The following is a 26,946-nucleotide window of genomic DNA, read 5'->3' on the forward strand; positions in this document are numbered from 1 at the left end:
GAACCCACTGCTGATCCCTTTCCGCTGCTGGAGCATAGGACACAAAAAGCTGATGCATCCTAGGACGGAATAAGCTGCACGCATCAAACTGATACCACATATCTCCAGCAGATATCACAATCTGTGAACCACAGTATCACCCCTTGGAACATCACACAAACACACCCCTGCCTATACCTGTGATGCCTTATCACCAAATCTGGCTGCACTGTGAACCCTTGGAAAATGTGACTGTTCAGAAACTATTTCACCTGGCAATGGGGTGACCACTGCTCCAGAACAGCAAAATCTCCACTATGACACACTGTAAAATTGCTTCAGTGTAAGGGCTTGACAAAATTATTCTTGTCTGTTTCCTCCTTCTATTAACCACAATTGAGATGACTAATTCTTCTTATTATTATTGATGATGATGTTATGAGTACATTGTATCAGAAAGATTCTTTCATTTTGCAAAGGGAGATGAGACAGAATGTACTCTAGTCATTTGCATTAAGCATATTAGTTTGTTTACTCTATGAACTCCTGAAGCAATGCCTGCTAAAGAGAGATTTCCTTCATCTTAGTCTTGTGGTTGGGAATCAGAATTAGCAAACAGAAATTTAAAAATGTCTAGTTTCTAATGCTGTCCATGTGCTCAAACAGAACACAGGATATTACAACTTTTTTTTTTTGGGGGGGGAGGGGAGTGGGGACAATATGCAAGCGTATCTCCCCTCCAATCTGTGTGAGATGGATAGACCATTTTTTACCTTTTTAATTAAAGTTTCATCCTATATAGCCAGGCATTGTTCTTCCCTGGATCTTCAGGCTTGAAGTTGATTAATTTACTTACTGTTTCTGCGATGGAGCAGTTTACAAACACCAAATCTCACCCAGCACCTTTGATACCATATTTCAGTAAACTTTATTGAGCATGGAATGCTATTCTAACAAACAAGCATATCCTGAAATGTCCACTAGATGGCCACAGGCAAATATGTACACCTATAGACAGACAGACAAACCAACAAAATCTCTCTGTCTCTCTCTTTCTCTCAGCACATATTTTACATAGTCACTAGGATGCAGGTGTACATCGCTGTTTGAGAGTCTGAGACCGAGGAAATTAATAGCTGGCATTAAGAAGCTCTTCTCTAGCTCTTCCCACCACTGATTCATAGTCAATTTCCCCTTGTCCTGCAACCAACATAAACCTGATAAACCAACATGCGGCCATTTTACCACAAATTTCTTCAGATCTGATATTACCCGTGTCTCAAACATCCTGCTGCTTTCTCAGGCTACCAGACCTGTTCCCTTCCACTACGGAATAACAACTCATAAAAAGGAGGGGTCTCTGACTTGAGAAAATAGCAGGGAATAATAAACCCCACCTGATGGCCAGGAGAGCATGGCCAAGGAGCTAGTGAGCTTTGCTGGGTGGATTTTTTCCCTTGACCCTCTTTCTTGGGTGATTTGATCTGCTCCCATAGTCTCATCTGTCATCTCTATGCTGATGATTCCCTGATCTACTTCAATCCTTAACATCTCCCTGTCTAATCTGGCATCTCTGACTGGCACTTCTCTGAAATGTCCTGCAACCATCTCAAATAAAACAAGGCAAAAGCTGAATTTCTCATACCTCTTCCCGAGCTCTCTCCTTGCTTCCCATTATCTAGCACATTGAGAACACCAATGTCAGTCAGTCATCCAGACTGTCAACCTCTAATTTCTGATGGTCCCTTCTCTCCCCATATCCAGCTCTTGACAAGTCCTGGCACTTTCTCCTTTATGTCATCTCTAAAACCCCTCCCTATCTCTCAGTTCCAACCACTAAAACCTATATCAACATGCTGGCCCTCTCTTCCAACCACCTCCTCTCCATCCACCTCCCCTCCAGTCTGTGAAACACTGCTCCTAAAATCACCTTCCCCTTCTGCAGCTGTGAACATGCCACTCCCCTAACCTCTTCACTCTTCCTTGAGAGAAGGCTTCCTCTTGCCTTGAGTATCACATTGGAGCTTCTTGTCCCCACCTTCAAAGCCTTGAACAATCCTGCCCGTCAGCATCTCATCCCCCACTCCTCCTCCCCTTCCTCCTAAGGATGACACACCTTCCTTTGTATCCTTCTCCTGACATCCTCCTTCCACTCTTGGCTTTGCCTTTTCTTCTTATGCTTCCCTCAGCTTAGGCACCAGTTAGTTAGCTTCCCTCTCCTGATTCAAAACCCTTCTTCCCCCAGTGCTTTCAGTGATAATCCACTGAAATAAAAACACCACTGCAGCGATATTGATCCCTCTGCCTTTGCATCAAATGTGTCCCACTACATCATCTGGGTCTGATTTAAGCTGCAAACAAACCCCTTGGGACAGAGACTCTCTCTCTTTGCACATCACCAAGCACATTGTTGATGTTCAATAAATCAATTAATTATAATAACAGTGCAAGTCTTGACTGGATCTTGATAACTCCCTAGCGAGTCTTGATTGCCGGCCAGGGGTGCAATTGTAGACTTGGCTCAGATACTGCTTTCAGATAGGGACTGGGCCCTCCTCCTACGGGCCCAGGAGTGGAAGACCTGGCCTGGCTTGGAAACTTTCAGGCTGCTCAAGGAGGCTGCACCATGTTTATAAACCAAGAAGCTGTTTATTGCTGTTTATTCAAATGTAATGTCAAGATTATTGGCACTATTTATGGTGACATCACTTTCTATGGAGGGTGTAAAAGGGCTATGAAGTTAAACGAGCACAGTAAAGGTGGCACACGGCCTGCATGGCTGATCATAGAAGTCATGACTAGCATTGTCCCTGCTGCTTGCCTAAGCACAGCACAAGGGAGCTTTGCACTGACACCAGGAAGATGGATCCCACCACGCTGGAGGACAAAGGCCTTTCCTTCCAGGCTCAGCAATTTGTAACAACTACCTCTGCCTCTGGACTCACATCCACACCTCTTGAGGGGGAGGGTAAATCTATGTGCAACTTTAAAAAATGCAGTTGTCTGGCCTTCATTTGAGAAGCTGTCACTTGCTGCTAGTGATCTTACCAACCACTGACCTGTCTGAAATCTCTCCCTCCAAGGTTACCTCCCTGATGAGGTTGCTGCAAGCTAACTACACTAGTTTCTCTTCTCCGACAATACCTTGGACCCTTCCAGGCTGATTTCAGACTGGCATGTGGCATGGAAACAGTGCTAGTGTCACTGATGGACTGTGGACAAGCTAATGTAATATTAAGGTTTATGGACATGCTAACATTGCTAGATCTGGTAGCATCTTTCATCACTTCCATCATGTGATGCTACTGACCCACCTATGGGAGTCGAGAAGGGGCAGCAGGCATCACATTCAGCTAGCTTCACTCCTTCCTCTTGAATAGATCCCTGCGGGTAATGATGGGCACTATTCCACAACACTGAGGGCTCTCACTTGTGACACTCCACCAAACTCATCCCTGTTCGTCACCTATGGTAGGTTGCAGGGGAGATTCAGAGACACTGTGGGCTACAATACCATCAATATATCAATGCCACCCCACTCTTGCTGTCCTCATGAAGCACAGACATACTATCCTACTAATGCCCCGGTGTCTGAGGGAGTTAGGAATGGGGATAGGAAACAGGTGGCTCAAGATCAATCCTGAAAAACTGAGGTGCTGCTGGTAGAGAGGGAAGAGTAGTAGCCGTGGCTGTGCCCTCAGCAGAACGTGTCTGTCTTTCCAGCCTTAAGGTGGATTCCCTGCTGCTCTCAGGAGCCCAGACAGAAGGTGGAGCCAGAATAGCTTATGTTCCAACTTAGCCAAGAGACAGTGCCCTTACCTCTTGAATGTGGACCTGACCACAGCGATCCTACTTTGGTCACCTCCAGGCTGAACTAGTGCCATTGCTTGTTTGATACATGCTTCGTGGGTAACCAACAAGAGCATATCACACCAACACTCCACACTCTGCTGATTTCCTATCTAGTCCTGGTTTGGTATCTAGGCTTTGGATATTTTCTTTAAAGCACTAAGTGGGGGTGGGTCTGGATACCTGATACACTCTGTTTCACTGTGCATGGTAGCCACGCTCAGTGGGGATGCTAAGGCAGGCGGAGCTCAGTTTCAAACTCATGGAGGGTAAAGTAGGAGAGCCCTGGGCTGTGGACTTCACCATGGCTGGAGATCAGGCTGAGCAAGAATTTTACCACTTTTAGGGCTTCATTGTTGTCATTGATTGTTTTTAACAGCACCCCAAAGCATGCTGGGAACTTTACAAAACAAGTGAGACCCAGGCCCTGCCCTGAAGGGCTGAGACAGGACACAAGTGAGAGAAACAAGAAAGGGATTAGAGAGGGAGTCCAGGGTTCACCTTGCCCAGAGAACACATGTTAAAATACAGCACTGGGTTTCAAATGTGCTAGATACAACATTGTAGATAACACATTTCAAACATACACATGAATTCTAATCTAGACAAGTCCAAAGATCCATTTTACATTAACACAAAGGATGGCACTTCACAGGGGTTTGCGCAGTCTTGTCCAGCATGTGTCAAGCTGATCTGAGGGGCCACAAGTAACAAGTGAAGTATGAGAGCTGAGTAGAAAGTGGCCTAATCTCCTGAAGGCCAGTGGAATAATCTAGTTGCATCAGAAGTGCCTGAAGAGCTAAGGCAAGCCCTGTTGTAGTCTATCCACAGTCAGATACCTTTCTGTTGCTTCCATATTGTGTGGGTTCTCTCCATGAACATATGGCCCATCTCTGCCGGTCAACTTATCAGAAATCGTAAGATAAGCAGTCAGGGCTGCTCAGCATTTAGATAAGAGGAGGCCTCCAAAGAAGAGACATAGGAAGTAGTATGGGTTGTGCTGTAGCACTGCTCTCCTCTCTGACTCTGTACCAACCCAAATGCCCCAGTGTGGTGCACTTCAGGGGGTGGTGCAACTCAGCAGGGGGTGCTCTCCCTCCTGAGTCAGTGCTGCCCCCATTCCCCCAGGGGAAGAAATGTGCTAGGATAGGTGCACACTTTCAGAGGAGATATAAAACCAATGTGGTATCAGGCTACACCGAAGGCTCACTCATTAAATCTCCCATGGCACTTTTTGTAACATAGGGAGCTACAGCCTTGGGGGCCAAACTGAGCCCGTGAATATCTGCACTGACTTCTAGGCCTTTTGTTTACAACTGTCATGTTCCACTCCAGAGATGGCCATATTTTGGTGAGTAGTCCCTAAACACAATGCACACTGAAGAATGTAAGTGCTTTGGCATTCTTCAGGATGATGGACACTATGGCAGCATGAGGGTAATGTCAGAGAGAGAGAGAACGAACATGTACAACAGCCAGTGTGCCCAGATGTCAACATGGTTAACCACCCGTTTACTGAGACTAGGCTATGAATAATCAATAGGAGATTACAAGACACTGATGCTGCTAACCAGCTCCCCCGCTTCTGCGCTGTCCAAGATTCATCTCCATACTCCAAACCTCCAGAAAGGGAAGCACGGGGAGGGGAAGAGCAAGAGATCTCCAGAGGCTCATCTAGGTTTAAATATTGCCCAGTGAAATACGCATTGGAGGAGAGGGGGAGGGGAAGAACACACACAGCTCCATCCCGGGAGCTACACTACAAAGGGGTGAATATCACACAGTCTATGAAACCTCCAGTTAGCGCAACAGCAATTAGCAGGCGAGTTGATCCCAGGATTAGGGTGCTAGCCAGAGAGCCAGGTTCAATTCCCTGCTCTATCACAGCTTTCCTGTGCAACCCAGGGCAAGTCCCTTAGCCTGCTGTGCCTCACACCCTTAACTGTAAAATGGGGATAACAGCACTTCCCTCCCACGGAGGGGTCGTGGGAGACTCAACCTGTTAACAATTGTGAGGTGCTCAGGTGTTATGGTAATGGGAGCCATCAGTACCTACAATAGACAGAATTTCCCAGAAATGCCTCAACTGGGTCCAGTTCTCAAGGACTTTCCAACACTACAGAGGTTTCCATGCAGGATCCTCGAGACTCCTGAGCTACACTTAATGTGTGTATTAACAGAATGACTTGGGCTGTAAGCTTTTTCAGGCAGGCACTGTGGCTGTGGAGCCCCTACTGGCAGGGCACCAAACTCATCCAGGGAGGAGGGCTGCGTTCCCACTGTAGGTAGGGGACTGGAGCGGAATTCTAGGACTCCACACCCATCTCCATCCACAGCAGAACACCTGCTGCGGTCAATAGGAGATTTGACACAGATCAAGGGTAGAAGCTGGGTTTCTGTTCTAAATTAACTACTTTTGTGTCACACTCAGTAACACTTGGCAGAAAAATGCATCTCCCCTGTAGGCCACAGTTATTTCTGCCCTTTGTTTCTCTTCCTTCTCCCTCCTTTTTTGTCTGTTTCTCTCCTTTCTTCTGGTTTTTGTGTCTCCTCAGGTCTTCCCTGTGGATTTTCTTCCCAATTCGCTGGGCTCCTCTCCAAATACTGCCCCCATTCGATTTGTTGAAAGGATCAGTAACACAATTCATGTCGACATTAACATGTCCTTTTGGTTGATACTTCAATGAAATTAATAGGAGTCTGAGCAGCAAATGCCTCTCTGAACCATTGTTTCAGGCTGGCTGCAGACTTAGGAAGACAGCAGTGCATCCATTTACTCTCCGTTCACCTATTGAAGCTTTTCTTTGTGACCATGAGGGCTAGAAACTTAATTTTTTACAAAATGTAACCAACAGCCTGATCAGTGTGGTGCTTTGTCTCCCTCTAGTGGTGACTAGGCCACAGCTAGAGGTTGAGGCAGCTTTTACAGCCTTAGCTAACGGAGCTTAGTCTTTTAGCTCAGGAATTAGAGGGTCATGACATTCTGCACAATCTGAATATGTCACGCAGGCCACAACAATACAGCAGATGGGCCAGATCCAGCCTGCAGTCAATACATTTGACACTCCTTGCCTTACCCAACAGGGTCCTGCTACTGACGCAGGTCCCCAGGTGTTATGGCACTATAAAGAATAATACCCAATTTATGATTATTTATCCTGCTCCCTTTCTTCTTGATTGGTAATCATCTCCTTTGGTCATTTACATAGCAAGTGGTGCTGGCAAGTCCTTGTTTCATGCAATAAGAAATCATTTTACCACTATGCTCACGACAGCTCTTACCCCAGGCCTCCGCGTGTATGGGGCAGGGAAGAGACCCTCAGCAGTCCAATGCACTAGGTCAAATGAAGCACAAAAGAAAGTACCACCAGAACATCGCCAGACGACACAACAGGCGAGATGGCCATAGTCAGAGCAGCAGAACAGGTGGAAGAATGTGACAACCAAGAAGAGTAATACGTGTAGAAACCCTCTCCCTGGCACTAGCACCTGCCCCAGCTGTGATGCAGCAGCACAGAATACTGTGCTGGGCAGAAAGACAGCCAACGAGAGGGCAGCTTGAGCTGGGGCAGAGGCTCGGAACCCACCTGAAGGGGGCAGTTGGAAAAAGATGTTATGAGGAGGAGGGAAGGAGAAGGATCTAGGTGCTGAGCCTGCAGAGGAACCAGAGCTGGGGTAGGAGGTGAGGTAATAAAAGAAGAGAAGAATAAAAGTAGGGAACTGGGGAATAAGAAGGAGGTTAGCTGAAGCAGAAAACAACAGACCTGGGTATGTGAGCAGACGCTATTCGAGAAGGGAAGTAGAGGGAAATAAAATTTGGCCTTCCAGAGAGCAAGTATCAAGGGAATAAACCGAACGGAAATATAATTGGTGGGAAAAGGAATTGATCAAAAAGCTGTGTTAGATGCAAACAGATCCTGGAAGTAGTAAATGAAATGCCCATCCACAAAGGACCTAAACTACACGAACAGAGAGTGTGACTGTTTGAACGTCTATTGAAGGAATACAGTTTAAAGGTGGCTAATGGAAAAGTGATGGCCCACTAGGTGAGGAAAACCCACAATGTGTTTGGTACTAACTGCCCAGCATGTAGAAGCTCACAAAGGTTAAGGAGTTGGTAACCTATAGTTCATTACTATAAATAGTGGGCCTTTGGTAATGTTCTATATTATTTATGCTCCCAGTACAATTTGAAGGTTTCCCATATAAAGTTCTAAAAATTTACAATCATCCCTGTTGGCTTGGTTTGCCTCTGCCTCTCCTCACAGCTAGTGTAGCCCAGCCTGGCTGGATCAGCACAAATGCAGAAGGCAATGGAGCCTCCCAACATCATCCCTAATGACAGGAGCCTGCCCTTGAAGGAGAAGAAGAGACTGAGACCAGGCCAGATATGGACAGTTCTCTGACCAGTGCCCAAGAAGACAGGAAGCCACCAGAGAGAAAAAGCAAGTACTGCTATTTAGCCTCACTGTATGCTATTTAGCCTCACTCTGCGCAGCATCATGCTTCTCTGAGTTCCACTCCACCCTCCCCTACTCAGGGCCATGCCTTAATGGCATCATCAGGCCCCTTCTGTCTAGGAGATCAGAACCTATTCTGCTTGAGTGATGCCTGGCTCCTGTTTTCCTCACAGAGGGCATTCCAAGGCTCTAACTAGCAAGCCCTTCTCTACACTGGCAGATCCTACATCAGTTTGTCTCCAATACCAGTCTTCTCTTTCCTTCTCTTGCACTTGGCACTAGAAGGATCTCTGTTGAGAGGGTCAGTATCACTCCTGACTTAAGTACTCTTCCCAGGACTCTGAAACGGGTCTTGGTCATACCAAGTCTTCCTTTGCTGCTGTCATTTGTCGCCACAAGGACTGTAATCAGTGGGAAATCCCCGCCATCACATCCAGCACCTGGGTAAAGAATTAGCTTGGGCAGAGAGGAGGCAGCAGATTTTATTTTATCTTATCCCCATATCTCATGCTAGGTCCTCACTATAGAATCACCCAGTAGACTCGCATGTCTCTCTTGTGGGAGGTTCTCTTATACTCCCTTATTATCACCACTGTTTTTTGTTTTTTAATCCAAAATTTATTGACAGTCTTGCTAAGGATTGTACTTTGCCTGTCTCAGTCAAGAGAATGTGAAGGTTGCAGGACATACTGCTTTGGAAATGCCCTGGTTTGCTCCCTTGTGCATATGTGATATGATGATATCCTCTGAGTTACATGATCACTTCCCATTTCTCAGATATGGAGCCACCAGCTTTTTCCATTATACTTGTGTTAATTTCATGGCCAACACGGCCCAGTGTGTTTTTATTGTCATAGTCCTTTAGGTTCACTTCTCACTGAGGTCTGTATCTTAATCATTTAAGCAGAAGCCACAAACTCGACAATTGATCACCCTGCAGCAGTACAGCAACTCTGGTGAAATTCAGGGGCTGAGGCAGTTCACGGCTACTTTAGCTTTGCTGTTAGCTTAGGGGGCTAGTGTGCACTGGCCAATGTCGCTAGCATTCTGCGTTGTATACTCAGGGCTACAGTCTACCTTTTGCAGGCAGACACACACTAGAGGGAGAGTGACACCAACCTCGCTGAAAATGCAGCAGATGCTCCCATAGGCTCAGTTCCTGCCCCTGGGCCACTGCCCCATCTCATCTCACTGCCTCATCAGGTAGCTAGAGCCCAGAGGAACACTAATTGGAAGCAAAGCCTGTGCATTATGAGCACATCATAGCCAGCCACTGGTGGGGGCACAAGAATGAAGATAAGGTGCCATGAGCCCTTTCTCTTCTCAGGCTTGCACAACTGCTCAGGTGCCAGCTACATTCATTGGCACTTAACCTGTTGTGCAATAGGCACGTACTGTTTCTATGTATGTGCCTCTCCTAGACTCCAGCTGGCTTTCACAGCTGGATGGGCAGGACTGCAGGATGCTACACACAGTAGCTTAAGGGTGAAGAACAATGGTAATTTTTATTGTGTTTAAGAAATAGTATGTGGCTATGTAATTAAGAACTGTCCACACTGCTGTAAATGAGAAGCAGCTCCACTGAAAGCACTGATGTTACCCCAGCATAAGAGGAGAATCGGGCCCACCATAAACATATAGACACACACAAGAAGGCAGACCCAGGCCTGCATGTACAAGCTTAACTTTGGCATTTCCAGACTGTGATCCATTTGTGTGTCTTGGCTGTGTAGACTGTAAGATCTTCCAGGCAGAGACTGGTTCTTGCCTTGTGTGTGTGTGTGTGTACAGCACCGGCATGGTGACACCCCAATCACAACTGGGGCTGCTTGGTGCTGTTGTAATATAAATAAATCAACAGGAGCACTCCAGTAACAAAGAGTAGGGCCAATTCAGGTGCATTTTGAGAACATTCTCAGCTGCTACTGAAGTGGGAGGAGCCACACACCCATCAGGCAGGACAAAAATACAAAGGGACCGATAGCAAAATGTGATTCATCTTGGCATAAACAGAGCTAACCTAGCTGGCTAAAAGTAATCCCAAACTCAGGTACTCACTGAGAGGGAGGAATCTGAGGTGTGAGAACAGTGTAGAAAGTCGGAAGGGCCAGGGAGGGCTAGGTGTAGTGCAGCAGGTGCAGTTTAGACAGCTTTCCCTGTGATATGGCAAGGAAAAAAGCTAATGCACTGCTGGACAGCGTACACCATGACCTCACCCAAGGAGCAAAGAGGGGAGCATCTGTCCTCTACACAGCTCAGGTATTAGCCCTCTGGGAACGCTGCATTCAGGCCCCGAGTCAGCAAAGCATTTAAGCAAGTCCTTTGCTGAATTAAGGCCTCAATTCTGGGCACATCCTTATCCCAGGAATAGTGACAGATTGGACCTTTCGGGACCAGGAAATAGACTCTGTGTCATAGTGCTGACAGCGAATGGAGCCTTTTGTTCTCTGGTGGATGACAGGGCCTAGGACTGTCAGGATGTCCTGACTCCAGCAGCTGGCAGGGCGACGGGGCTCAGTTCAGTAGCATGGATAGGTCAGATCAGTTGTGTAGCACTGTGGCTCAGGCTTGGCTGAAGACAACGGTCTATCCCAGCAAAGTGCTGCCACCTGCCCTGGGGGCCTGACACTCCCCTCCCAAGTTGCATTGACCAGGAGCCCCAATAGCCAGAGAGCAGTCAGTCACTTCTGGGTCACAGGAAAGACACTTTCCCCCACGACGTCATGCTCCTTATCACAAAACTTCACCTGGGAGTTTGTGTTTGATGCTCCGCACACCGGCATGAAAAGGGAGACAACAAAACCAGTTATGCTGCACTTACACCTCCTCTGCTGGGGCTTTGAATAAACATGCAAATCAAGGTGGTGGTATTAATAATTATTTATTAATATTTAATAAAGCTTCAAGCTTTATTAGCTAGCAGCCAGCAGCTTCTGCTATGCCTATGTTCAGACTGCACAGCATCACACCCCAGCTGGGGACTGACACAGAGTCCCTCTCAGGCTGGCTGCATGGCAAGGGAGCAGACACCACCTCCTACCCAAAGTCAGATCATGGCAGGCTCTAAGCTAATGCTTCCAGCTTCACTTGATCTGTTTACAGGAGTTTGCCAGGCCCTCCGGCCATTAGCACTGCTCAGATTAGAGTCAGGAGATGCCTGTTTGTTCGCACCGCCTCCAGCTAAGGTGGCCTGCAGCAGGCCTCAGAAGCCACCACTGCTGTAGAGCATAACTGCAGCAGTTTCTTCTTCACCTCAGTCTCCGGTTTCTCCCATGCAGTGGCTCATACAGGCTTCAAGTCAGGGAAGGACAAGAGTCATTTGCACCTGCACCAGGACTTCTTTCCTGGTTTTGATGCGCCCAATGCTTAGGATGCAGGACAAGAGTGACAATATGCTTTTTATATCTATATATAGGCCCTAGGACCTGCTGCACCACCACCCAATCACAGGGGAAAGATAGAAGGCAGCCAAAAGGCAGGATGGATTAATTCTGGCAAAGAAGAATCAGACAGCGTTTAGAGATCTATCAGGAAAAAGAAGCGCTATAGAAAACAATCATCCATTAAAATATAAAGAGGGGTGTGTGAAATTAACCATGACTCTAAAATGGCTGTGATATTGAACTGCATTTTAAAAAGTCTGTACTCAACAAAATCAGAGAAGAAAATTTTATAAAAATAAAGCAAGTAAGGGGAAATCTGAACACATACCAGTCAGCTGGTCCCTTTGACATGCACCCAAGGGTATGATGAGAATTAACTATTGAAGATACTGGGCCATCCACAATTTTTTTTTTCCCAACTCAGGTCATGAAAAGTTGGGGAAGTATCAGAGGATTAGAGAGAAGTGAATTCCTCAGCCAGAGGAAGGAGTGAGCATGACAGTTACTAGCACAGACATTTAGAGTAAAATTTTCAGGAGCACCTTGGTCCCATTTTCAGTCATTGTTGAAAACAAGACTGAGGCGATTTGAAAGTTTTACCCCTAACTTCTATCTCTAGGAAAATAATGGAACAAATATTGAGGAGAGTAACCCACGTCTAGACTCTCACAGCTGTACTCATCCATGCAGAGACCTCCCTCACACTCTTATCTGGACCATGGTCCTGGCAGTGGTGGGGAAAGCAAGAGCTAGGCACCCAATGTCCCCTGTTGCAGGAAAGTGGGTGGGAGTAAGCCACTCCCCAACAAGGGGCTCAGTAACTTATTCCTTCAGCACAAGGAAAGACGGGGGAGGAACAGTCACTCCTGACTCATGTCAGCAATGTGCTATCATGTGCCAGCAATGCCCCTCAGCCATATACATTGGCCAAACCGGACAGTCTCTACACAAAAGAATAAATGGACACAAATCAGATGTCAAGAATTAGAACATTCAAAAACCAGTCGGAGAACACTTCAACCTCCCTGGTCACGCAATTACAGACCTAAAAGTCGCAATTCTCCAACAACAACAAAACCACCTTCAAAAACAGACTCCAAGAAGAAACTGCAGAATTGGAATTAATTTGCAAACTGGACACCATTAAATTAGGCTTGAATAAAGACTGGGAGTGGATGGGGCATTACACAAAGTAAAAACTATCTCCCCATGCTAATTTTTCCCTTATTGTTACTCACACCTTCTTGTCAACTGTTGGAAATGGGCCATCCTGATTATCACTACAAAAGTTTTTTTTTCTCCTGCTGATAATAGCCCACCTTAATTGACTAGTCTTGTTATAGTTGGTATGGCAACACCCATTTTTTCATGTTCTCTGTGTATATATATATCTGCATACTGTATTTTCCACTGCATGCGTCTGATGAAGTGGGTTTTAGCCCATGAAAGCTTATGCCCAAATAAATTTGTTAGTCTCTAAGGTGCCACATTTTTTGCTGATACAGACTAACACCGCTACCACTCTGAATGCTGAATCACAGTTCATTCCCTGCTCCTTGGTGTGGGTGTGTTGCCTCTTACTTTGAGTTGGCTCTTAACATCAAGTAGGTAGAGCCACAAACAACAAGAAGCAACACGATATGTAAAAAACACACTAAAAAAAATTAGTTCCGAACATTAATTTGTGGCTGAAGGAAGTTAGTGGATTGAATGCATCTGCAGTTTAATGAAGCCCTTGAGAACCAAGAGTCACAAAATTTTAATTCATTTTAGCTGGACATGCCCATGCTTTCGTTAGCACAACCCCTTGCACATGGAATGCCACTCCAGTGGGTCCACCTTCTCATTTAATTCCTTCCCAAGACTCACTTCCACTGCAATGTCTACAAGAAACTAACCAGCTATTAATGACTAGATATAGGGATAGTCAGGGATAGTTTACATAATAAAAGTGAAAAATATATGGCACTAAGAAGAGGTATTCCAGACACTCCATTTTTTCTTGCCTACTATATCACTTCTCCTCCTCACAATTCAGTTGTTTTTAACTCAACTCTTTGGGGCAGGGTTCACATTTTCCTGTATGCCCATACAGCAACTAACACATTTCTGGCAGTGCTAGAATAATAATTAGTTTGGATACAAGCATGAGTGTGTGCACTGAAAACTGTCTGAAGGACCATAAGCCAAGGGGAATGAAAACAAACACCCCATTACAGCAAGGGCTAAACAACTCAGTTGAAAAAAATGAATATGAATTTAGAACTAAACAAGCATTTTACGCAAGAAGTGGTAAAGCAGAGAACTCCTTACATACCAATTAAAACACAAGTGCCAAGAAACACCAAGTGCCTTGAGAAATACTCAAAATATGGTTACTAATCCATATATCTGCTTACTTTTATCTCACTTGTGCACTTCCTCTCTGCTTTTAGAAGTGTATGAAGTTAACGAACACTTATCTGAGATTTCACTGCCCAGACGTGCCGCCATGAGTTATTGGAAGATGATATCTCTGTTGAGGAGATAGAACAGGCTATTTCAAAAGTACCTCATGGCAAAGCCCCCAGCCCTGATGAACAGACTATTTTATTTTATACAATTCTTTAACAAAAATGCTGGTTCCCAATTAACTGATATCTGAAACTGCTCTGTATGCCCTGGCAGTTTACCTCCAACTATGTGTTCAATCATAACTTGTGTTTGTGCCTTAGGTTGGCCTATTTTACCCTTCGATAAGGGCATAAAATCATCCCAAGTTTTAGCAAGCAGGAAGAATTTCGTCCTGGTCTGGTCTTTACCAATCACGTGGTACTTACACAGGCAAGAGATGATCTCATAATATTAATATTCCTTAAGGTAGCAGAATGAATTGCATATTTCTGCAGCAATTCCATCCTTAGATTCCAGAAAGGCCATTGATTGCATTGAGTGGTCAGTCCTCATTTCTAGCCTTGAGTGATAGGATTGGGACCAAAATTCCTTACTTTGGTACAGTAATTGTACCAGACCTCAACAGCCATGATCTTTAATAATGGTTATGAGTCCAAAAACTTGGCCTTCAATAAATTAAATGTGCTGCCACTTGTCATTTTCTTTTATTATGGCTCCTCTAGCTAAAAAGGATTAATTCCAGTAACTATTTCCAGGTGGAAAAAAATCAGGGATAACAATCATCCCCCAGGTTCTGTGTTTCACCTCTTAAGAGATCCCCTATGGCCCATTCTCATGGGCTCCAACTCAGTTAGACATTGGAACATTAGAATTGGGTATTGGAGTCCATGTAGCCAGAGATTCTTTAGACCTTTTCAAGTTGAATTATCATCCTTTAGCCCCCACTTTAGAAAACAGTCTTGCATAACTAGAATATACTTAACCTCTATTTTCCTGAATAAACATTATTAGTATGAACTCCCCTCTTCATCCCCCTGTGATTAATTACTTTCCCCCCAATTCTTCCAGACCCAGTCTCACTTAAACTTCTTTAACAACTGCAGGGTGATATTAAAATGTATTTTGACAGGTGGCAGATAAAAAAAATCTTTATAATTCTGTATCCAAAAAAAATAATAATCCATCGATGGTTTAGAGTTTCACAACTTAACTGTCTAGCAGCACTGTTGGATCCATTATGAGAATAGTGCAGATACTGCCCATGTCCTTCCAAACAGCACTGGATCCCTATGGAACCACAAATCCTAGATACCCCATTTGAATACATCTCTTCTCCTACACAGTCTAATTTTTATCTGCTGTAATCAGGGCCAGAGGGGAGAGGGAGGGAACGGAGGGAGAGAGAAAGGGGGCGGCCAAGGCATCAGCGGGGCACTCGCCATGCGGCCCCGACTGCCGTGCCGCCTGCCGGGAGGGCTCCACACCGCTCCAGTTGGTGGGGAGGGAAGGACTCGGGCTGCCCTACCAGGCTTGCTACAGACCTGGCACCGGCTGGGGCAGATGGAGCGCACAACCTGTTCCCAGCAGGGCGCTCCCCTCCTCCGCGCCTCCGTCCCCTACAGGGCGGCCAGATCGGCGAACAAAACAAAACAAACAAAATAAGCGGCCGTGCTGCCCTAGGATTGGGCGGAATGCCGCCCCGTGGAATCTGCCGCCCCAAGCACGAGCTTGCTCTGCTGGTGCCTGAAGCCAGCCCTGGCTCTAATAGAATTACATTGTTTACTCACCATACAAAGGTTATACTGACTAGGGTTGCCAGAATTCTTAAATACTTTCCATTCCCTTCTCCCCTCGGTAATAAATTGATCATTTCCCCTAGAAGATTATCCTACTCTCCATCCAAAAAAAAGAGACAGGCATGGTCTTACTAGATGTACCCAATTTCTTGATATGACTGGTCAGATATATTCCTTTGATCAGTAAGCAACAGTTTAATTACACCAATATATCATTATTTCAATAATCCCATACTTGGACTTTTACAGGGCAATAGCACTTTGAATACAAGAGCTTACCAGGCTTGGAAAATATAACATTTTAGATAACCAGAATTTAAATGTATCTAAAATCCACACAATACATTTAAGAGACCAGGATCTGCCCTCTTAAGAAGTATATAGGTAGAGTTGGATAGTAGATTCCTGAGGCCAGAGGGACTATATTTTGTAGAAGAGGCCAGACTCTTAACTCATCTCTTATGTTACCGTAGCTGGGAGTGGAGTTGCCCAGCCTGGGTAGACAGACTTGCACTAGTGGGGCTCAAGCTAGTGTGCTAAAAATAGCAGTGTGGACATTCTGACTCGGGCTAGAGCTTGGGCTCTGAAGCTCCAGTAGCAGCCTGCTTAGCCCCATACTGATTGGCCTCAATTTATTGTGATAAATGTCACTTCAGTTCGGCTATAGGCTCTTTCAAACATGTGTGATGGGATTACACATTAATCCTGATATTTTGTGAAATGGTCACAGTGCAAGTTATTAGGAGATGAGAGAGAGAACCTGCTGGAAAAAACTAGTTCCCTCCTCGGTTTCCTTTTAATAGAGGAGACTTTCTAATGCTGCCCAGTGAGGAAATCCTCATGTTCCTTCTATGAGCATCTGCTTCAGCAAAGCATGGGACATCCTGACAATGAGGAAACTTGCTGCCCTAAAGAATTAATATCCATATGATCTCATTACCTGGGCACCTGGGAATATTTTTACTGAGTGCAGTATAATGTATCAAAACCAGAAACTATCAGTATTTGATACCTGTTAAGAACACATGGTGCTTTGCTACAGGTATTGCTTGTGTGAATAGTTCTTATACATCACTCTATTTCAGTTTTTCCATTTACTTCTGTAAGTATTTTAATATTGGTCTCTGCTTGTGACCTCCAAAAACTAAACCCATACATGAAAACAAAGGGTAGTAATAAATTGCAATATGCAAGATGGGTCCAGTGGGAATGTGCAGGGGTTGGCATTAGGAGTCAGTCTTATATAACTTCTTTATTAATGATCTAGAAGAGGGAGTGAACAGCATGTTAATGAAATTCACAGATGGTACTAAATTGGGAGGAGCTGCAAATCCCATGAGGACAGAGAAATATAGAGGGCCCTGGAAAGATTAGAAACATGGCCAGGGAATATGGAGAGATTCAGTTTAGGAAAAAAATATAGCTAATATGTTAAGTGGAAAAATAATTTGAAACCAAAAATACTGAGTGGAAGAAGGAAACCTGTGGGGCAAGAATGTCCAAAGGAGACTTAGGAGCGATAGCAGACAGCCACTAGACAGATAGGAGTTTGCAATGTGATGTGGAATCAAAACCAGGCCAACACTAGTTTGGGGAGTGATGTGCAGAAGGACGCAGGACGGTAGCTGTCCCGCACTATACAGCACTGGTGTAAGCTCATTTGGTATATTCCAGTAGGCTCTTGATCCCCTGTTACCAGAAAGGCTGACAAATTGGAGAGCGTTCAGAGAAGAGCAACCAATTGATTAAGGGGTTGGAGAGACTGATTTATGAGGAATGATTAAAAAAGATATTATAGCTTGGATAAGCAATGACTAAAGGTTGGAGAGTAGAGGTTGGTGGGGAGAGGAGAACAGGTTAACAGTGTACCACTATTTAGAGGGTGTAAATCTCAAGGCTGGTGAGATAGAGATTATTCAGACTGGTACAAAGGAGAGTAACTGGATAAAGTTTTAAAAGGGGGTATTGAAGCTAAATATCAAGGAGCACTTTCAAGCATTAGCATCATCTTCCTGATAGGTGGGGAGGCTTATAACACGAAAGAGCAGCCAGGGAAACACTAGAAAATATACAATAAGGAGCAATCCTGTACTGACCCCTTGGAGGCAGCCTGCTCTTTTCCTTCAGTATCTCTTAGGAGTCTCTTATGGGATTCTGGGATCTCTGTCCTGGCCCGAGATGCTCATATTCCCCATACAATAATGCCATGAAAAGCTACCGTTTCCCATACCATCCCAGTTTCACTAACAATCACTTCCCCCTGGGAGACCGGTGCTGATGCTTATTATGCCCGTTACAGAGTCTATAGCTCCTACTAGATGGGTCTAGTCCAGTTCCCGTTGAGTAGGCAGACCACAACAATGACAAGTTGTGGCACAGAAGTTGCCAAACAGTTTCTCACTGGATAGTGACAGAGTAAAATATAAATAGCAATTCTGTGAAAGAAGAAATAATTGTCAAGCGCTATTCAGCTACTAAATAAGACAGATGAAAACATTCGCTCACATCATCACAAAAATGACCCAGATATTGACATTACACATGCAACCTTGACCTGCAGCACATGAATATATTGGTCAATCCCAGCCTATCAGCCTGACGTGATCGGTAAATGGAGTCTCTAGATTTCAATAGTCTGGTTTTGTCCATGGCTAAGGTTCATTCCCAGACAGACAAAGGGTGAAGGCCCGTCTGTGGGAAATCAAAGAATAGTCTTTCTACTCTAGCTCCAGATGATGAATGCAAGCAATGTTTATCTCCCCACAGGCCTCTTACACCCTGATTCACAGAGAGATGACATCCCAGAAAGCCAGAGGTATCTAACTGGCTCTCCATCTAATTCTTTCTTGATAGAAGCATCAGGACCCATCCATCAGTGAAATCCCAACGTGGAATACAAGGAACAAGAGACCTTATTCTAGGCATTCCTATGTCAGGTAAGGAGCCAATTAATTATGTCTCAGGCCTGCTGGAAATCAGTGCTTAGAATAACAGCAGTGAGGTCACCAGGAGTCATGCCAGCACAATAGAAGGATTGGGACTTGATTTTATCAACATGGTACATTTGATTAGCACAAGCATTTGGTGGGGGAAGATTTGTGTTGCAAAGTAAAAAAGTGAAACTGTTTGGTTTGGGAAACTCTCTCCATTCCTCCCTTTCCTCTGCCCCTCCCCCCTCCCCCACCCCCCAGTTTATACCTCAGTAATGTACAGCATCACCACTGTATCCTTGAGAGTTCTCTAAGGTTGTTGTGAACCCGTGGAATGGGCAGTCTACCAGTGCTGAAGAAACAGCCACGTAATGATGTGTTGGTCCCGAGTGCAGGGAAGCGGCACTGAAAGAGGCACAGACTAAAAGAGCAGATTTGAGTCAAGGGGGCAAGTTGACAGAATAAGGGGACCAGTAAGAAAACTTTCAGTTTAGTGTGGCACAAAGAGGAACCCAGGCCAAGCCCTTCACAGAGCAGCCGAGCTGCATCAGCTAGAGAAGCAGCTGCCACAGGTATGCAGGGGAACAAGGCCAAGTTTCAACCCTGCAAGCCCAGAAGCTTCACTCTGTATCAGCACATGCAGGGAAGCCAAAGGGCTCCATACTTTGCTGCTTTTTCCCTGCGCTTTGTGCAGGAACCAGGAGCGGGGGATAGGGGAGAAGGGAAAGCAGAGGTGGCTTTAAGCTCCTTTGTGATCCCCACATTCTCAGAGTGTCAGGGTCCTACACTGCCTCTGACATTAGTTGCAGCAGTCATAAGTATTCTCTAGCTTCTGTTCTGGCCTCAATGCGCCCCTATGGGCTGTCTGCCAGCCCAGAATAGCCAGAGAACAGCATTCTCCAACCACGCCCCCTCCCTCTGCACCCTGACACGCCCTATACCAAAGGCTGTGCTAGGGCATTGACACACACACAGCTGTTCTGGCAGTTCAATGCCACCCAGGGAATCCCCATCTAACAGGGATATAATGCCAGAGGGAAATAAGAAGGCAGGGGTGCAATGGAAAATCAGCCCCAAAAGGTTTTCCTGGGGAGCCACAAGTCCCTGTTTGGAGAGTTCGACACAGAGGACACAAAAGGCACATACACATGCCTTATTTAGAAACTCATCCATCCTTGAGTTCATAATACAATCTTATCCAGGACTACACTAGGCAATCTGATGCACCCTCAGACAATGAGATCTAGCCCTCCTATGCGCCTCCAAGAGAATAGAGACTGGCTGTTCCCCATGTCAGTGCTTCAATTTGTACTGGGTTGGAATCAGGGATTTCTCAGTTCAGGGGTCAGGTCTCTATGGAGTTTCCTCTTTAACCATGTCCACACAGACTCTTGGGAGCTGCAAGGCATGGCTATCCAGGTCATTTTGACCATTTTGGACTCTCAGTACAGCAGCTCCTCATTTTGGGGTTATTTTTCTATTCTGCCTATTGTAAAATATATCCATTATCCTGGGCACCTTGTGGCAGGTGCTATGGAACTTAACAAAACAAATACACACCCAAAACAGGACAGGACAGTACACACACTAACAGCAGCACACAATGCAACCGCACACCCAAAACACCACACCCAGACACCTAACAGAGGCTTGCAAAGAAGCACAGAAAATATGACTGCCTAGAGGTTTCGGTTCTGAGGAGTGGAGTTTTATTCAGTGCGATGTGACCATTTCTGTGCTGGAAGCTGCCGTGTCCTCTCCTGAGGAAGAGAGCGAGCGAACACTGCTTGGGAAGGGAGGGATGAGAGGGTTGCTCTTAGGGCCCAGAGAGGTATGATTACCTGTATCCTGTCTTCAGGCAGTTCTGTTTTCATGGCCAGCATCTCTCTGGCATAGACATCAGGATAGTGGGCCTCATTGAAGGCCTTTTCCAGCTCCTCCAGTTGGTAGGATGTGAAGATTGTCCTGAGGGGAGTAAAACTCATTGATCAGAATATAAAGAAAGCTGAACAGTCACAAAGACGGAGAAACAGGGAAAAGAAAATCCCAGAAACTGGATAACGTATGTAGATTGTGTTTTACTGTTTTTCTATGGACAGAAGGTCAGGCCCTTGGCTGAGAGAAAGCCCAGAAAGTGCCAGGACATTGTGTTCTTATACAGTCACAAGTCACCTTCCTTTTCAACCACTTCCTCCTCTAGGCAGCCTCTCCTCCAGTTTCTCTCCCCCAACAGGATCATTGAGATGACCGTAATCTCTAGATTAGATCTAAGACATTATTTCCTTCCAAAAGACATTGAAGTGTCTCTTTTCCCCTCAAAGAGGGCCCCACTTCCTGATTTACGGGCACTATGGTCCCCTTTATGTTTGCCACACAGACACTCCAGAAGATTGCACTGAGGCACGGAGAGGAGTGACATTGTTCTCAGCATCTCACCTTTCCCTGCTTACAAACAAACCAATCCCTTCAGATCTCTAACCCTCAGCAAGTCCCCAAAGTTTTGTCACAGCCCTCACTACTTTCACCAGCCAGTTCCTCCCCCCCATGCATGCAATCTCCAACCACGAACCCAGTGCCAGTTCCCTTGCTCGACTTCTACACAGGAACCCCGAAAAACCCATCTCCCACTAGCGGATCCCTCCCTTCCTCTGATTTGCATTACCCCATTACCCATCATTGGAAATCCTTCCTGACTGCCCTGAATGGTCAATTGTCCCAACCTGCATCCATATGCCCAGTTCTCAGCTTGGGATGGGTGGATTGAAAAAAAGCTGGAAAGCTGGAAGCGGAGACAGATGAGAGCACAACTTCAGGGGAATGCACAGAGATTCTAGCAACGGGGAAGTAAGGTACCAAGACCTTCTTCACCTCCCTGGTGCCAGAAATCCACCCTGAACCTCAGGCTATCCAAACCTTTTGAAACTACAATTTCTAAGTGTGGTCAGCCTACACAGCAGTCAGCTTTCTCATGTTTGTTTGTCTTTTTAAAATTGATTTGCATTTAAAGTAAACAATCAAACCACAAGACAGGAGATACAGCGCCCGAAAGAGAATTTAAAAAAAAAATTTCACTCAAATAAATTAGAGAATTTCAAAAGATCCTATGCCTTCCCAATAGCACAAACAGAAACAGTCTCAAAATTACCTTCCAACATTCAAAACCTAAGGATTCTACCAGATCAATAACATTATTAACAAGAGGGGCTTGTGAATGCAGGGGACCGAGTCTGCAATCAGATCTTTATTTAAATTCACTCCTAAATCTGCTCTGTGTTCAGAAGGATTCTGCTCCTGCTTTTGTAGAATCATGGACACTAGGATGAAAAAGGACCTATTAGCTCATCCGGTTTCTCTCTTCCAGACCCAGTGCAGGATTATTTGTTATTGTACATTCTCTAGTTTTTAAATGCCTCAAGTGTTTGGGGCTTCTACCATCATCAGGAAAGGATGCCACAGCCCAGTGCAGCTCACTGGCTGAATATATATCCTGAAATTCATCCTATATTTTCCCTTTTTAAACATCTTCTTAGTCCAAGTCCTTTTTACCACAATACATAATCCCTCCTCCAGTTGTCACTTAGCCCAGATACAGCAGACAGATTTGGCAGTTTTCAGCTTTTCTTAGTAAAAAAAAAAAATCACTTTTAAACATGAAAAGTTTGTTACTATGCAAAATTGAAAATTATAAACAAATGCAAATCTTGTTTCCAGTATCCTGATCCATCTCTAGTCCTGATCCAATTGTGATCCTTACTCCAATCCTAATGGAGATCTCACCCATCTTCCAGCCCAATCTAGTTCACAAAGGAAATGAGTCCATATTTACTCTGGGGGGAAACCATAGAATTGTTTGACTTGAAAGTACGTCATATGGGTCACTAGTCAATCCCCCTGGATTGGGGTGGAACCTCTAGCAGGGAATCTAGCCCATCCTGGGATATTTAGTCTCTTCCTGCACAGTATCCTGGCTAGGCTTTCACTAGGATATCTTTTAATCCACCCATCCTGAATTGTGGCAGGATTGATTTAATTATCCCTAAACCATCCCTGATAGATGGCTGTCCCACCTCCTTTTGTCCTGACTATCCCTGGCCATGGCAATCCCAGAATCAAGCTAGGTACTTCTAGCCATCACTGTAGTGTCTAATGTTTGTGTGGCTCAGTGATTTTTAGCTGCATTTTACAGAAGGGGAATAGAGACATAGGGAGGCAAAATTTCACATAGTCTGTGGCAGAGCTGGGAACCGAAGCTAGATCTCTAAGCTGTGACGCAAGTGCCTTAACCAACAAGCCATCTTCCCTCATCTACCTTAGCAGCTTGTTCTACCTCTTGTTGAATATCTTCAATACTTTATTAATAATGAATAAGTGATTGATAGAAACTGCTATTTGCCTAATAAATGATGCTAAAATTGCTCTACTGCATTGCAGAGTCCAGTTTTAATAAGCTGACTACTCCCATTTCTAGTGGCCCTGGGATAAATGGCTTGTCACTTTAGGAGATATTTTAAAACTATTGGTGCCTCTGGGACCTGCATACCTAAAAATTGTAGACACCTTTTGAGTAAAGTAGTAGCCTGGTTTCAAGGATCCAGGACCATAGGGAATAAATCCCCGAGGGTAACTTTTTAAAATAAATAAACAAGCTTTTTATTATGACAAAGTTACAATAAAACTTTAACATACTAAATTGTATATTACTTATTCAGGATCAGATTACTATTCAAAAAACCTTGCTGGCTGGGGAGCCCTCCTCCTCTGAATCCACTAGTAAAGACGACCAAATGTCTTAATACTTATCCTCTCTTTTTGGCACTTCTCTTGTTTATGGACTTGGCGGGAAAGCTTTCCTATTAGCACAGTCCACATTTTACTATATCATAATTGTATAGGTGGAAGGGTCACCTATTTCCAATAATGTGCAATACAAAGTCTCACTGCCAACAATTAAAAAAATTAATTTGTCGTTCTCTTTAAAATGCAGATACTTAATGCTCTGGTGAAGAGAACAGGTTAGGGGATCTCTAGGAAGCCGGCATTTTGTCATAAGACGGATATCTTTATTAATTTCCTCCCCAAACCATCTAATTCTTGGGCACAACCACCACATGTGCAAATGTGTCTCCCCAGTTCCCTGCAACTCTTTCAACAGAGTGCCTCTCTAGTAGCAAATATATGATGGATCTTAACTGGAGTCAAATGCCATATGTGGGTAATTTTCTTGCGATTCATAATCAAACCCCAAATCCTGCTTCCTTTGACTGGGGAGCAAAAAGCAGAAGGTTCCCTTCAGACAGATTCCTCCCTCCTGTCGCCTTTATCGGGGGAGTTCAGACCTGAGCCCCTGTTCCTATGGGCTGAATTATCTTTTTTGTGAAGGGTGCGTGGATCTATATAGAGGAGGGAGACAGGAATGGAATAGAGGTGGAAGGTAGGGTTGGACCCAGTTTGCGGCCTTGGCTGGCTACTAGGGATTGCCGATCTCATGCATTCATGTTTGTTTATATTTTTAATAAAACGTCCTTTTATTTGAAACGCATCCGTGGCACAGCAAATCCATGCAACCAGACAGTCCTACCGCTGTTGTCCTCATCCTTCATCCCTAGCCCCTTCAATCGCCTGTTACACCGAATTAGTGCATTTTGTCTCAATGCAAGTCCCCCGTGCAGCAGCTGGATCTAAGTGAGCGCGAGGTGCTGCATGCACAGACCCAACTGCACCATCGGGGCCCGAGGCTGGAAAATCTTTGGGGGGCAGGAGCTGCGCCATCCCGTGCCTCTGTGCAGTGCCCAGCACAACAGGGCCTCGGGGATAGAAATAATAAATACGGCTCCGAGAGGCCTAAAAGTACCAGCCAAGGTTGGGCAGATTCTGCTGCTGGGGGCAGGCAGGCGAGCCCACAAGGTGCGGGGGGCTCCAGGGTAGCCCTGCGGGGTCTCGCCCGGTGGGGAGCCGGGCAGGCGGGGATGGGGGCAGCGGCCTTCTCTCCTACCTGTGCCGTCTCTTCTTCCGTTTCTTGCTCTGGTTTAAGGAGGATTTGGACATTTTCCTGTCGCTGGAGGAAACATCCTCGGAGTCTGGGAAGAGAAACGCGGCAAAGATTGAGGACGGGCTCGGGGACTCGCCTCTCCCAGCTCCGCAGAGGCCCCCAGGCTGCCGGCGCCCCCTCCCCGGGCCGGCCCAAAGGCTCCCTGCCCGGCGCGGGGTGCCAGGGGCTGGCACGGCCCTTGCTTTGCCTCTCCCTGGGATTTCGCTTTATTTTTCGTTGGTTCGGCGGGGATTTCGTTGCGGTCCCGCAGCGACAGCCCCCGGGCCGGCCGGGCGAGGCAGAGCCCTCCTGGAGCGCCTGTCCTGGGGCGCGGCGGGGGAAGTCTCGGGGCTCAGCCCCTTGTGCTCCGAAGGGCCGGTTCTTTGCGCGCCTGTGCACCGATTTCACCCAGTTTCGTTGGTTTTTAATTCCAGGCGGTTTTAAAACAAAACCCCCGAGAGGGCGGGAAATCCCCGCGCTGCGCCAGCTCCCCCGGGACCCCGCCGCGGGGGGAAATCGGGCTCTGGGGAATAATCCGCCCGGCTCACCCGGGAGGCGCCGGCCGATTCCCGGCGTGGCTCGGGGCGCATCCCGGAGCCGCCCTGCGGCTCCTTCCCTGTATTCGCCGCCCGGGGTGGTTGTTCGTTCCCCCGGGCCGGGGGTCGTTCCGGCAGCTCGGGGTCTCCCTTCCGCGCCCAGGAGCGGCTGGTGCAGGGCGCCGGGACCCGCATTTCGATACAATCGGTTCTGCCATAGGGCAGGGATCGTCGGGGCTCGCCCAAGGGGCGGCCGGGTGGGATCGGCCCGGCCCCCACTCGGTAGGTATCCCCGCTGGGTATTCGCGATGCGGTCTGGGCGTTAAAGGCGGGCGGGCGACCCCGCCGGGAAGCGGTGTGTGTGTGTATATATGTATGTATGGGGGGGGGGGGAAATTATTACGATATTTACTAACTTTCCCCCGGGCAGCTGCGGGTGAAGCGCGCCCGGCCGGGTCCGAGGCTCCAGAGAAGGCGGCCGGGCGGATCCTGCCGTCTAGCAAACGGACGGCGAGGCACCCAATTCCCCGCAAACGAGTTAGGGGCTCCGGCGCCCCGGGGGTCTGCGCCCCTCCGGCTCCGGGAAGCCGCGGGGACGGCGTCCCCCATCCTCCGAGTTCCCACCCCCCCATGTGGCACCCGCCGGCTGGGGTTTCCCATCGCCAATCCATCCACCTGGCGCTGGAACGAATTTTAATAAAGCCCCCCCGAGGGAGGGGGCAGCCCGGGCTTCCCTGCCGCCCGGGCAACAACTCCTCCGATGGGGGCAGAGACCCGGGGGGAGCGGACCCGGCTATGGGGGGCGCCCCGGGCAGCAGCCTGAGCCTACCTGAGCTGGCCGTCTGGCTGGTGTCCAGCGGTCCGGGGGCCCGGGCCAGGGGCTGCAGGTGGACGCTCTGGGGGTCGGACAGCACCTCCAGGAAGGTGGGCTGGGTGTAGAAGCTGGGGATGCTGCCCGCCCCCAGGAGCCCCATGCTCACGCCACCTACCCCGGCGGGGCTGAGCACAGAGCGGGCCGCCAGCAGGTGCCCGGCGGGCAGGGAGTCCAGGGCAGCCCGGGGGTGAGAGGGCGGCTCCTTGTTCAAGCCCAGGATCTCCTGGATGCCGAAGCCGGTGCACCTGGGCGGGGTGGGCCCGGAGCTGGGCTTGGCCCCAGCGGCGGCCCCGGCCCCAGGCACACTGGCCGCGCTGTCGGGTTTGGGTTTGCTGGGTAGGCTGTGGGTGAGCGCGTCTCCCGCTTTGCCCGTCATGCTGCGGCCGGCCGGTCCCTAGTGCCCGCTCCCGGGAATGCTCGGGAGCCCCCGGCTCAGGCCCCTTTTATCCGCCCAGCCTGGAGCCCAAGTGGGGTCAGAGCCGAGCAGCCAATCACAGGGGCCAGCCGCGATTAGGAATTCCAAAAAGCCGGCAGGCTCCAGCACAGGCAGCGGAGGGGCCGGGGGGAGGCGGCCTGGGACACGAGGTCCAGGGGGAGCCCGGGAGATGGGGAACCCGGCGGAGGCAGCAAGGACCTGGGGGCCGCCCGGGATTGAGGGAGCCTGGCAGGGCAAAGCAGGGAGGTCGGGGGCAGTGGGGCCCTGCCGATCAGCTGGGC

The 26,946-nt window shown here is 47.2% G+C and overlaps 1 protein-coding gene across 1 annotated transcript in view; it reads right to left on the reverse strand.

Annotated features, from left to right (window-relative positions):
• The window catches only part of VSX2 (visual system homeobox 2), a 41,831-nt gene extending 15,226 nt beyond the window's left edge, over positions 1-26,605 (reverse strand). Inside the window, exons 1-4 of the mRNA XM_034769582.1 lie at positions 26,534-26,605; positions 26,185-26,500; positions 24,784-24,868; positions 20,633-20,756 (exon numbers count right to left, since the gene is read on the reverse strand). Coding sequence (XP_034625473.1) covers positions 20,633-20,756; positions 24,784-24,868; positions 26,185-26,500; positions 26,534-26,605 — 597 coding nt within the window. The remainder of the gene's footprint in view (positions 1-20,632; positions 20,757-24,783; positions 24,869-26,184; positions 26,501-26,533) is intronic.
• Between the last annotated feature and the right edge of the window lie 341 nt (positions 26,606-26,946).

The sequence above is a fragment of the Trachemys scripta genome, chromosome 4 (genome assembly GCF_013100865.1).
Source record: "Trachemys scripta elegans isolate TJP31775 chromosome 4, CAS_Tse_1.0, whole genome shotgun sequence".
Classification (NCBI taxonomy): Eukaryota; Metazoa; Chordata; order Testudines; family Emydidae; genus Trachemys; species Trachemys scripta.